This window comes from Buteo buteo, chromosome 2 (genome assembly GCF_964188355.1).
Source record: "Buteo buteo chromosome 2, bButBut1.hap1.1, whole genome shotgun sequence".
NCBI classification, from domain to species: Eukaryota; Metazoa; Chordata; class Aves; order Accipitriformes; family Accipitridae; genus Buteo; species Buteo buteo.
In genome coordinates, this window is record NC_134172.1 from 66,804,007 (window position 1) to 66,817,522 (window position 13,516).

A 13,516-nucleotide genomic window follows, 5' to 3' on the forward strand; every position below is an offset into this window, starting at 1 on the left:
GCGGTGGGTTTTGGGCTCCAGGCAGGTAGCAGGCACTGGGGAGGTTTCAAGGTCCAAGTTCAACCCGGAGGGCGCGGGTGTCCCTGCGTGAAAGGGCAGCTGAGGGGGGGGTGTGTGTGTGCAGGCCCTCCGAGGAGCCGCAGCCGCCAGCCGGCGCTGCCCCTGCCCCGCCGCGCTCCGGAACGTGCGTCGGCTGCCGGCGTTCCCGGCCGGAGGGAGCCGGGGAGGGCGCAAAATGGCGGCGGCCTCGCGGGTGTTCGCCTTCCGCGACGCGCGCTGGGCCCCCGACCCGGTGCTGGAGCCGAGCGCGGCCGTGCGGACGCCGCAGCCGGTGCCGCTGGTGATCGATAACGGCTCCTTCCAGACGCGGGCGGGCTGGGCCTCCGCCGACCCCGCCGTCCCCGCCGAGCCCCTGCTGCGGTTCCGCTCGCTGGCGGCCCGCAGCCGCGGGGCCCGCGGCGGGGCCGGCGCCGAGACGCAGGTGGGCAACGACCTGGGGAGCCCCGAGCCGCTGCGCTGGCTGCTCCGCTCGCCCTTCGACCGCAACGTGCCCGTCCAGCTGGAGCTGCAGGAGCTGCTCCTCGACCACGTCTTCCAGCGCCTCGGCGTCGCCTCGCAGGTACCGCCGGGCGGGGAGCGAGGGGGGCGGCGGGCCGGGGGGAGGCCCTGAAGCCGCCGCTGGAACCCGGGCCGGCCCTGCTCTCTGGGGGAGGTTGTGCCTGGGTGCGTAGTGGGAATTGGGGGGTGTCCAGCATCGCCCCTGGTTGTCCTGGGGCGGTGTCTTGTCCTCCTCTTCGCAAATACTCACGGCCTGGGTGGACGGGCCCTGAGGAACCTGCTGTGGCGACCCTGGCTGGGCCAGGTGCTCCCCAGGGGCGTCTTTTGAACCCCGCTATTCTCATGATTTCTTCATAGTTTTGTGGTAAAACAAAAACGCAAGGATGCGGATGCAGGGCGAGAGGTTTGGACTGCAGCGTCTTGTCAGGCTGTGGCTGAGAGCCAGCGTCCAGGATCGGTTTTTGAGAAGGACTTTAAGCATTACTAATTTTGTATGGTGCCCTTATTTGAAGTGCTCATTGACTACTAGTTTCTTACACCCAGTTGAGTTGAGAGTTGCTCCTCAGACCGTGAAGCCTTTTGCCTGCATGACACCACCAGTTTGGAAGCTTTACCTGGTGCCGAACTGAACTTCCACCAGTTTTCACTCGTGCTTCGCCTCTTCATTTCATAGATTTTGGTTACTTAGATTCTTAATAATTTGTTTAAGCTTTTAAAAATCTAGTCTCCTCTGCCCTTTGGAGTTTTGAATTAACATTGGAAGTCTCGCTGTAGACAAGACTTCTTTTTTTACCCTCTTAGACACTAGATATAATTTAACTTACATGATTAATAGCCTGCACATGAAGTGCTTTTTCATTGCTGTTTTGGAGGAGTTCTTGCTGACCTTCGAAAGAAGCAGCAAGGATAAGTATCCCTGAATTTTCCCTTCATACCTTTATTATTTTTCTTTTCGCTTGTCTCTTACAGGGTTGCGTTGATCATCCAATTGTTTTGACAGAAGCGGTATGCAATCCTCTGTATTCAAGACAAATGATGTCAGAACTCCTTTTCGAATGTTATCAAGTGCCAAAAGTGTCCTATGGAGTAGATAGCTTGTACAGTTTTTACCACAATAAAAGGCAGAACTGGCCCTGCAGTGGTTTGGTAATATCTTCAGGTTACCAGTGTACGCACATTTTGCCTGTCTTAGAAGGCAGGTGAGTTCTTGGCGTGTTAAGTACGGTGCAGCCTCTCTTTGTCACTCATTGACTTTTCAGTGATGCAAATACCCATTCCTCTAGCATTCAGTATTCCAGCTCCTGCAGTATAAGCTGTTATCAGGTCTTAATTTATACTGACGAGTTAAAACTAGGTCTGCAGATTTTGCTAAGTTACTTTGAATTGAAAAAGCAGTGCTGTCCTTGTATGTGTTGCATTTTTAGTTACTATTCATGCATAGATCTGTACTTTCAAAAGTAGAAGGGGATGTCTGCCCCAAGTAAGACCAGGCATTAAAAAACATGTGTTAGGTTTTAAAGCAGCTTTGGAACAAATGAAAGTGCTCTGTGAGACTTCTGCAGTTCTTGAGGCTTTTATCATTCTGATTATGCTGCTATGTTGCTCTACTATTTTTTATTTTTTTTTAAAATCCTTACTGCAGGAGGTACCTGGTAGATGCTTCAAATTTTCAAGGGTTACACCTGGCCAAAAGGTTAAAGGAACTACTTTTAGCTCCACTAACCATCACTTCCCTTCTTAAAATAGAACATTTCCTTGCTGTAGCCAAAATTATTTAATGTTTGGGTTTTTTAAAGCAGAACAGCATTGCAGAAAGCATCTGCAATAAACAAAGTAGTGATTATACTTGTTGTCTGGTAACGGAATCTTGAAATATTTATCTGTGAATATTTATCTGTCTACTTGACCATATCAGAAATTAAATAATACTGGGCAAAGTAGGTCTGTTTTACACTGAACTTGTGGATCTCTCCAACCTCAGTTGTGTCTCTTTGTGTTTTCAGGTTGGATGCTAAAAACTGTAAGCGTATTAATCTTGGAGGGTGTCAAGCAGCTGTGTATCTTCAACGCCTCCTTCAGCTGAAATACCCAGGACATTTTGCTGCCATCACTCTCAGTCGCATGGAGGAAATACTGCATGAGCACAGCTACATTGCAGAGGACTATATAGAAGGTAAAAACAGCTGTAATTTACCACTAGATAGTGTTCATTCAAACTTAGCTTTGTCCTTTCTATCCCTTGTTCTCAAGTTGGCTGGAATTCTGGCAGAAATACTCTACTACTATTTATAGCTGTCTTTCTGGTAATCTGCCTCATGGAAAATGCCTGACAACAGTTTTGAATTTAACATTAAGAGAGAAACAAAATTAAATTACAAAAAAAAATATCTGTATTAGTTCAAATTTCTCTGTGAATAAGAATTTGGATTATTTCAGAGGAAAAGAATTTAAAATTAGTTTAGTTTATTAGTTACTTTATACTTCCAACAAAACATTAAATTGGTTAGGATTATTTCTGCATCTGGCCATGTTTCTTAACTGCTTTAAGGTTTCCAAAATTGCAGAGACACTTCTCGTGACTTTTTGTGAATTAAAGAAGTTTTAAAATTTCCATGGTAAGTGTCATCTTAAGTAGTGGCCGAAGAAAAGAGTTTTCTTAAATTTGTCACTTATGAAAGAGCTTGCAGAAGTCCTTAGAAACATGTGAGAACTCTCCCTTACCTTGGGAAGAGAGAAGAGACAGTAGCATGCACTTCAGACTTCTTAGTACTTTGTGTTTCCTGCATGCTGGAGATCAGAGCACTAAGAACCATGTGCACTGAGTATGTGGCTGGAAGGTAGTGCTCTGAGGGGGTAGCTAAATATGGGGCTGGCTGCCAAGAGGTGACAGAATCCTAGACTGCACCGTTGTTGCCTTCTTTCTTCTAAGTCTGAACTTAGCGTGGAGCGCGTACAACATGCGAATCATCATTTTCAGCCTGGCAAAACAGTTATTTTGCTTTCAAAACATTCAGAGCTACAGAAGTGGCGGTCCCCAGAGTACTACGAGAACAACATGCACAAGATGCAGCTGCCTTTCTCTAACAAGCTGCTGGGAAGCACTTTGACGTCAGAGGAAAAGCAGGAAAGGCGGCAGCAGCAATTACGTCGACTTCAAGAACTGAATGCGCGTCGTCGAGAAGAGAAGCTGCAACTTGACCAGGAGAGGCTGGATAGGTTACTATACGTACAGGTAACGAAGGCAAAGTTTTCTGTGTGATCTTTTGTGAGGAGGGCAGGCTGCCCTCAGAGCTTTATCAGAAGGTCATGCATCACCGTAAAGAAGCTCCGACTATCCCATGTGTTTTCTGATAGGAGCTTTTTAAGGTTACTTGCAAGATAAGAGGGAGAGATTACTGATGCAGAGGATGCTTCCAGGTTCTGAACAATACTGCTTTTGTGAAGTATTTTGAATGCTGCCAAAGTGTGCACATCATAATACCTAGTAATGAAGGCAAAGTGTCTGTACATGCACAGTTGACAGATAATCGATTACCCTGTGTTGTTCATCACAGCTAACTCTGTCTGTAGGAACTTTTAGAAGATGGTCAAATGGATCAATTCCACAAAGCTTTGGTGGAGCTGAACATGGACTCTGCAGAAGAACTTCAGTCTTACATCAACAAATTGAGTCTGTCTGTTGAACAAACGAAGCAGAAAATCCTACAGGCAGAAGTCAATATCGAAGTAGATGTTGTGGACAGCAAGCCGGAGGTATAATGTTTTCACCAAGTCAGTCCTCTTCTTATCTCTGGGCGAATTAAGTTTCTATGCTTGAAAATGTACCCCTTCAGACTTTTATTGATGAACTAAGCCTTTCCTTTAACACACTGCAACTCATTGTTAATTTGGCAACTGTCTTTCTTTTTTCTAGCTTTCCTATGCAGCTACAGAAAGTGACAGTTTTGATTTTGTAGAGTATGCCTGAAATCAGTAACCCTTCTAGTGCTGTTCTGCACTGTGCTCTGGGACATAGCTTATAGTTTGATTCCGTATAGTTGTAAGCATAATCTTTAGGCTTCCTGACAGTAGTTGAAGTATAGTTATGTGAAATCAGTAAGTTTCCTTAAAAATTTCTTGCACATCTTTAAGAAGTTGGAGAAAAAATAAAATAGCCCTAGTGGGTTGGAGAAGGTACCACTGAAGGTAGCACTGCTTTCCTTTGTGCTAACTCATGGCAGCATGTGCCAGCCATTGTCCTTACTTAAGGTTGACTTGCTTAGAGGTTACAAATGCAGCAGCTACCACAATGATTTTGTTCCTACTTTAAACAAACTTCTAACTCTGCTTTTGCATTAATTTTGGTGAGATATGTGGGCCTGGTATGTTAAAGATTCCGTGTATGTGTCCCCGCCCCGGTATCTGACAATTAAATGACATGGATTTTTAAGTACTTAAACCCCAGGTGGTTATAATCCTAAGACAACCATCCTTAAATATCAGTAGCCTTCTATTAAAGGTATAAAAGAACCTATCAAGCTTTTTGTTAAAAACAGCATTTTTTTTTTCTTTCTGTTCTTCCCTTTCAGGTGCAGAGAACTTTATGGTAAATAACTAACCCTTTGCCTTCACTCTGGTTATCTTTTTTTGGTGCAGCTGAGGAGCATGGTCTATTTTATTTACTTAACAATGAAAGATTAATTGCTACACTTGGTTGTTGGAATTGTCTTGAAGATGAGCAGCTTATTTGTTTGCATTGCCTGATTAATACAGGCCCAGCACCCAGCAGCTGCTTCTAAGAGATGGTCTAAGGCTGTTCATGCATTTACTTGTAATTGTTTTTCAAGTCACATGAGGTAGACCATTTTTAGTTTTACCAGTCTTTGCTCAGGAAAAGGTAGAGAAAAAAACCAAAATTGAAGCACAGAGGAGAGTGGTGCCAGATATAGAAGTTCTTATGTCTTATATGGAACTTGAGGTGTAGCCAAAACTAGCAGGTGAGCTGATATCTTCTGGGTGTTATATTTTGCTTATCTTTATCAGAAAAGCTTGTGTAAGAATCAGAGTGACTGCGTTTGAGCAAAATTGAGGTAGATGATGGTCTTACCATTGTGGTAAAGAATCTTTCTGCCTTCTGTCAAAAAAAGTTGTTCTAGAAAAAGATAATTGAAAGACTATCAGCTGCTTGTAATTTTGCTCAGTGGTTGTGCCTAAGTTCCAACATGCCTAAGTTCTAACATGTCTGTCTTGGATCCCACGCTCTGCTTCTTTACTAGGAATAGTCTCAGACCTTGGAATCAATCCACAAGCCTTTTTATTTGGTCTATGCTTTGTGAGAGCACCTACAATTATCACTGGATCCATTTGTGAAGATAGGCCATCCCTCTGTGGCTGTGTAAAGGAGTCTCAAAGCTAATTATGTTGTCCTCGGGTCTGTGCCAGGTCTTTAGCCGAGTTTCTGTTGCTGCTGTTTGGTTTTTTTCTTTAAGACATGAAAAGAAATGGATTTAGCAAAGCATAAGTGTTGGAGATAACTTCAGGTGACTACCGTTTGTTTGCTGTAACAATGAACACTGCTTAAACTTCGGTTTGAGTAATTGCTTGCGTTTTAAGTGGATGTAAGCTAGATACTTGAGAATTTAAATAATCTAGCTTTATCTCATCCTGGTGTTGATTGCTAGACATTGCAACAAATGTTTCAAGTTTAAAATAACAAAACCAAATACTTAGCAATGAAATCACAAAGGTAACATTGTAACACAAGTTAATTTATATAATTAAAAAGCTGCTCCTACTTCACAACAGTGAAGTACTCTAGGATTTTGAGTGATGCTTTTCATTAAGAAGGAGCTTTGGGAGTACCTTCACATCTCTGTAAAATATAAGGGCTTTTGGTATATTCCATGTGCAAATGCTAGGTGGTTGAAACTGTCAAGAATTGTGTGGTGACTTTGTAGCTAGCAAATATTTGTTTTCCAGTCCCACACAAGTAAGGCTGGGAATGTAATGGTAATTACAGAGCAGTTAAAGGTGCTGGGAGTGCACCAAGTTTTAACCAATTTAAAAAGCTATTTTATTAAGTTTTAGTGTGTTGTTATGTTTAAGACGTGGCTGGCTAGGATCCTGGCAGTCAGCCTGTTGACTGAGGCCTTTTAATTTCTGAGCTGGCATCATGATAAATTTATTGAAAGTGTTTGATTTTTATGCTTTGAGTGAATGTCTGTCTTAACGTCTGTTTTCTGGGTTGTTCGCCGTTTTGATTGTCGTCTTCAGTGTGGAGAATGGCCTGTTTGGTTTCAGGCATGTTAAAAGTTGAGATTTGAGGAAATCTGCACTGAATTTTCCAAACGTGTTACCAGAATGGAAGTCATATATGTGCCTAGCACACCTGAGCTAACCTACCATAATATACCTTCTCTGTTTCCAGACTCCTGATTTGGATCCATTAGGCAGTGAACAGTCACTGGAGGATGTGGAAAGTATTAATGAGTTTGAACCTCTGTTTGCTGAGGAACAGCCTGAAGTTGAGAAGCCTGTTGCTGCAGTGCAGGTTTGATTTCTATATCTACTCCTCGTGCCAGAGGTTGCTGCCTCCCGGTTGTCCAGCGAGTCTGCTAACATTTCTCCAAATGCAAATATTGTTTGCCTGCTCTTGGAAGAAATGCTTAAACTATCTGAACAGGACATTGAGAGGAGAAGTCCTTGCAGTCTTAGCTGATGGTTTAGAACGTGAATATACCCACTTGGGTCACTCTGCAGGCAGTGCCTGTTGTAGCAGTGCGATGTTATTAGGGAAAAAAAAGTCCTGCTCAAGTATTTTTTGTGTATGATCCGCAGCCTAATATCACATCCCAGTGGACACAGCTTTCAACTTGTGAGGTTGAGCCTTAGGATTGAGTGGCTCCAAACTGAATAAAGTATAGGAGAAGTCCAGCTTCCTTGGCCTTTTGGAACCTTCTACAGCATGGCTCTTTCTCTGTGAGAGCATTACGATCTCTTTCTTGTACAGAATTGTTTGTAACCTTTGCTTATTCTAGAATATTACTGTTCTTCAAGGTAATTTCCCACCACTTTTCAATCTCATCTTTTTAAAGCCCGTGTTTAACCTGGCAGAATATCACCAGCTTTTCCTTGGCACTGAAAGAATCAGGGCTCCAGAGATTGTCTTCCAGCCCTCCCTGATAGGAGAAGACCAGGCTGGTATAGCAGAAACCATGCAATATGTCCTTGAGAGGTGAGTTTACAAAGCTACTTGGCACTTACTTCAGACAAGCTAGTTTTGTTTTGATGCAGCTTTTGCAATACTGGTTACTTAACAATAATTTGAGAAAATGTTTGAATAGTTCTTTTTGGTGGGGTTGAGCATTGCAGTTTAGACATGTCTTCCTGTTCTGAAAACCACATGTAACTCTGCTTGTCTTAAGTCAGTGGTCTGTAAACTTTTTTGATTGATTACTCCATCAGTAAAAAATTTTGGGGCACAGACCTCCAATATATTTATATTTATAAATTACATACAGGTACTACTCGACTAATATATTATGTACGTTTTAAAATGTATACAAAAATAAAAATTAAAAAATGATGTGATAAAGGTGAAATAAACACTGTTTAAATTTATTTATTTATTAATGGTACAAAACATATCTTCTTCCTGTACCCTGATGGATTGTCTGGCACACACCCCACTTTGGAGACCCTGGGTCCAACTTGTTATAGAGGGAAACAACAAACCGTTGTAAACATCCATGCCACGAAACAATGAGCTGGCATTCTCTGTTTGTGCGAGACCAAAGTCAGGGGTGACATTTTAAATTATGATATAGGCATGCTTTCTGGACAGCTATTTCTAGACAACTTAGCATTAGCAGAATGTCGCCTCTGAACTATATGAACATACGAGACTGCATTTTCTGAAATGTAAGAATTCCAGCTCTACGGAGTTTTTGATTTATGGGGTTAAGGAATTTTTTTTTTCCAGAAAGCAAACACAGTTTTCATGTTAGGGAAGTGAAGGACGTTTCTCAAAGTGAATCCTGAATATAAGGTATCAGTATTCCTTATAGCGGTTCAGCTCATAGGAGGGATGTCCTTGAGAAAGACTGAAGTTGGTTTTTGTTCCTTGTAGGTATCCAAAGGAGCAACAAGCTATTCTTGTCCAGAACGTTTTTCTCACTGGTGGAAATACAATGTACCCTGGACTAAAAGCCAGAGTCCAGAAGGAACTCCTCGAAATGAGGCCGTTCCAGTCGTCTTTTCAGGTACATGTGTTGACATGATGTTTGCGTGAACAGCCTGTTCATCTATGTTCAAAAGTAGTTTGGGTTGGGAGAGGTACGGAGCAGGTGTACTTCATGCATGGGAATGGATAGTGTTTTATGACAAGACACTGCAAACAGCTTTTTTGACCTGAGAAGATGAAGGTTAAGCAAAGATACAGTTGCTCTTTATGGACATTAGAGTAGGGTCGATGCCTTGGAAGAGGAAAACCTGCTTCAGCTAAAGGACCATGCACACACAAGCATGTTTGGCTGGAATTCACAGATTGATTTCTTAGGATTGGGACAGTTACTGTCTGGAACAAGTCACCTTTGTTAGGGGTAGTTGCTGGGAAAAACTGCTCACTTCAAAACTAAGTTACATGTTCTGTTTGTTACATGTAATGACTGTCTGGGACAGCAGCAAGGGATTCAGTGGGTATCCTGCAAACCTGTGATCCTTTGCAACTTTTTTAGTAGCGAGCAGAGTCCAAGTTGTGCAGGTCCCAGAGTTTGCCATGCATTTTGTAAGGAGACTTGCTGTTCTGGAACCACCTTGTCTCCTCAAATCTACTATCTTCCTGAATAGAAAATCAGGTTATAAACTGGGGAGAGAAAAAAAAATCAGTGCAAATATAATCTTGTGATTCCACAAGCCATGTTTTGTACAGTTACTGTACATAGCTCTGAGCCAGGTGTGACTGACAGAAACTTAGTTACAGCCATATACTTGGTATTTTTAGGAAGGATATTGCTTGCTAAGATTTGAGTATGTAACTTGTGTCTGTGGGAAGAAAATGAATGCATTTTCATCTGGTTTTAATGTCACTGCTTGGAACTGACCAAGAGCTTCCTTCTTTCCATTAAAATATGGTCCATAGTGTGGTTCTATCAGAACTCTGTCACTTCACAGATATTGCACATGGGATTTACATGGTGTGTAGACTAGTGAGCCCATAGCTGAACGAGGGAAGTAGTTCATGCTACAGTAGTAGGAGTAGTTTAAATGGAAGTATGAATCTACACCAGTGGAAAGAGCATGTGTGGTTCTTGCCCACATACTGCTATTTCTTAGCCTGCAGTATTCCTCCCTGCTACTTCAAGCAGGGAGGAAGTTTTACTGGAGCACTTAATACTTCTTTTGCTGTACCACCAACTCTTCCAGCATTGGCTTCCAGCTGTGAGGGCCATTGGTAGTGAATGTGATACAACCACGTGCTTTCTCAACCTGTAGAAAAAAAGCAGGCTCATGGAGAATTGATCTCGAGGTGAAAACACACTTCAAACCTATTCCTTACATTACTCTTCCCCAGAGGCACTGAATAATCAGCTCAAACTTCTGAAATTCAGTGGTTTGTGTCATATACCACTGTAATCAGGGAAACAAGGGCTTTTCTCTCCTGTGTTGAATTGACATGGTTGTTCTGTTTTCCTTCCATCCAGGTTCACCTTGCTTCCAGTCCTGTTTTAGATGCCTGGTATGGGGCTAGGGATTGGGCAGTGGAATACATGACCCGTGAGGAAGGCTGGATAACCAGAAAAGACTATGAAGAAAAAGGGGGAGAATACCTCAAGGAACACTGTGCTTCAAATGTCTATGTTCCCATTCGCCTTCCAAAGCAGGCCCCACGGACAGCAGAGGCATTAGCACCTAGCAGAGCGCTGACATCCAGCACAGGCAATCCTTGTGAGCAGGCATAGCACCATGCCTTTGTCTCAGACCCTCAGATGGAGATAAGAGTGCAGAGAAAAGAAGAGTTACTGGTGTGCAGTACGAGCTGTGCATGGAGTGCAGGCCTCAGCCTAGCCTTGCTGGCTGCTCAAAGAACACTGAGCATCTCATCCAGTCGCTTGAAGGAGGAGGGCAAACCATGCTGGGGTGACAGCTGGCATGGTCATAGCACCGGCAGCGCTTAGTGCTGCTCATGCATAGCACAGGAGTATGCATCAGCAAGGAGGAGCACAACAGAAGTGCATTCCAGAGAAAAATACTATCTTATAAACTGTCATAGTAAGACTCAGGGGTTTTTGAGAGTATATGTTTTACAGCTTTTTTTTAAATTTAATTAAAATGTACAGGTTTTCTACTGCTTTTATTGCATGATCCAGAAGCTGGGCTTGTTTCAAGCGAGTCAATCCAGCAGGCGTCACCCTCGCTCGCTGCAGCGAGCGTTTGTCAGGACATGTTGGTCAGGATGCATCCTGCTGCTGGAGGCCAGAGAGGCTGATCTGTGCCTTTCTTCCTGAGGCCGCCTGCACTCACGTCTTGTTTGACTTCCTGCCTGCTACACACTTTCTGCTAAACCACTGCCCAATAAGCAGTGGGATATCAGATACTTTTTGACTTAATTTATGTCAGTAATATCAATGTCTTGGTTGAAACTGGAGACCTGGTGACATAAAGCACTGTCCAGCTATACAGACAGAACTCTCCATAAAGCACAGTCCAGAACGACTGCCAAATCTTGTGCAGTCCTGTGGTGGGTTGACCCTGGCTGGGTGCCAGGTGCTAACTAAAGCTTCTCTATCACTCCTCCTCATCAGCTGGATAGGGGAGAGAAAATAAAACAAAAGGCTTGTGGGTCAAGATAAGGACAGTTTAAGAAAGTGAAAGCAAAGGTCATGCACACGAAAGCAAAAGAAAACAAATGATGTTATTCTCTACTTCCCATCAGCAGGTGATGTCTGGCCACTTCCTGGGAAGCAGGGCTTCAGTACGTGTAGTGGTTGCTCCAGAAGATGAAAATGCCCACCCTTCCATCTCCCTTAGCTTTTATAGCTGAGCTGATGTCATATGGTATGGAATATCTGTTTGGTTAGTTTGGGTCAGCTGTCCTGGCTATGTTCCCTCCCAAGATCTTGCCCAGCCCCAGCGTGCCACTGAGGGGGGGCAAAAACGCTGGGGAGACAGCCTTGATGCTGTGGGAGCACTGCTCAGCAGTAGCCAAAACACTGGTATGTTATCAACATGTTTCTAGCTACCAATGCAGAGCACAGCACTACGAGGTCTGTTACGGGGAGAATTAACTCCATCTCAGCCAAACCCAATACAAGCCCTTAAGTGGTTTTACAAGAGTGGTGGCTGAGCAGGCCAGCTCTTGACTGTTGGGACTTTTTTTATCAAAAGTTGTTTTAGCAATAAAGCAACCTTTTTGCTTTACCACTAACTTAACGTGTTTTAGTGATTTGACCTCTTTAAACAGTACAGCAGTGGGGATGTATTTGATTGGTTGTACCTTGCTGAAAAATGCAGGTTTGCAGACAGGCCCCTGTCCTGCTGCACAACATACTCCAGCTTAAATTTGACTGGGGATTCAGTTGTTGCACTGAACAACTTGCTATTGCTTTCCCGAAAGAAGAATCAATGCTAAATGCTGAACTGAAACCTAAGCAGACTCCATCACTTTGGCAAAAGCTGTAAACTATTAGGCTGGAAAAGGTAAGTCTATGGTGAAAATATCCAGGCCAGAACTGCTATAAAGAAGGTGAAGAGGCAGCAGCTTACTGTCCCCAAGGGCTGTAGAGCATCAAGATAAGTTGTCATCTGGCAGATTCAAAACAAAGGATGTGAGGTGCTTGTTGGTGCTGAAGTGAGGAGTTTGTTGCCACAGGATGTGATACACACTTTTCTGGATTCGAAAAGTATTACCTGAGCTACAATTTTAAAAAAGAAAAATCTGCTATCAAGCACAGAGGTCTCACCTGTGTGTAGGAGGTCCTGCAGTCGTGTATTCTTTGGCGAGCGTATGAGGGAAGTATTGTTGCAGACCTGCTGTCTTGCACGGTTCCTGCAGTGCCCACCACTGGTTGCTCTCAGGTGGGATATGGGTCTTGGTGGACCCTTGGCCTGGTCCTTACAGGCTGTTGGGCAGGGGGAGGAGGAGGAGAAGGGAGCTTGCTGCCTTCAGGTAACCTCAAGTTTGGACTATTGATCCTATCCCTAGCTGCCTGGAGGCATACTAATTTTCAGGACCATTAAGGCAATTCTATGGGTGGTAAAGAATGTGGAAAAACACGCTGTGCTGAAACATGGCAAAGTTACATCCCAACATGTCTTTTCTGATGTCAGTTCATATCAGTGACCGGGAGTAGAATACATGATGTGCCATTGCTATTTGACCCCTTTCTGACGCCTCTTGAGCTATCGTGGCAGAGTTGCTATGCAAGATGTAGAAGTCTGTTCCGATACTTGGTGTTGGTTGCTAAATAGATAAGAGGGCATGAAGGCCTAAAAGGGTGTCTGTAGTGGATGGTTGGTTATAGTGCTTTTAAATGTTTGGCCAAATTGTGCCAACCACTTCACTTGCATTAATTCAAAGCAGAGCTGTGTAATTCTGTACAGAGATGCCAGATCAGCTGCTTAAGCAGCTTCAAGGAAGCATAATTTTATAATCTCCTAAATATTAGCTGTTAATTTGTTCCCGTATCCCCACAATAGCTGGAGTAGCTAATGAACTTTGACAACGTGATCACAGTCACAGGCTGTTCTGAGTGTGCTGGTGGACATTCAGCTGCTTGGAGTAGCACCATGAAAAACATGGATGTTGCAAAACAGGATTAACTTTACCCATTTAAGTTCAGTTCCCTGATACAATTTGCTGTGGTGCTATGTGAGCATTGGTGCTGGCAGGAGAAAAATGGAAGGAGTGCGTGGAGTTGAGGGCAGGAGGATGCAATGGCGTTATTTTGGCAGTAGTGCTGGTTGGAGGCCTTGTGGAGCT

The 13,516-nt window shown here is 43.6% G+C and overlaps 1 protein-coding gene across 1 annotated transcript; it reads left to right on the forward strand.

Annotated features, from left to right (window-relative positions):
- The first annotated feature begins 126 nt into the window (after positions 1–126).
- ACTR5 (actin related protein 5) lies at positions 127–10,887 on the forward strand. Its single transcript, XM_075059225.1, has 9 exons — positions 127–619; positions 1,528–1,757; positions 2,562–2,731; positions 3,573–3,790; positions 4,129–4,311; positions 6,965–7,087; positions 7,632–7,771; positions 8,666–8,798; positions 10,239–10,887. Exons 1-9 carry the CDS (start codon positions 236–238, stop codon positions 10,494–10,496), a joined length of 1,839 nt encoding a protein of 612 aa, XP_074915326.1. The 5' UTR covers positions 127–235; the 3' UTR covers positions 10,497–10,887.
- Positions 10,888–13,516: the final 2,629 nt, after the last annotated feature.

What these genes read in the sequence shown, in the direction of transcription:
- ACTR5 (XM_075059225.1), top strand. Translation starts at nt 236, where the DNA reads ATGGCGGCGGCCTCGCGGGTGTTCGCCTTCCGCGACGCGCGCTGGGCC. An exon ending in TTGCCTGTCTTAGAAGGCAG is followed by an intron (nt 1,758 to 2,561) that starts GTGAGTTCTTGG and finishes TTGTGTTTTCAG; the next exon opens with GTTGGATGCTAAAAACTGTA. An exon ending in AGCCTGTTGCTGCAGTGCAG is followed by an intron (nt 7,088 to 7,631) that starts GTTTGATTTCTA and finishes ATCTTTTTAAAG; the next exon opens with CCCGTGTTTAACCTGGCAGA.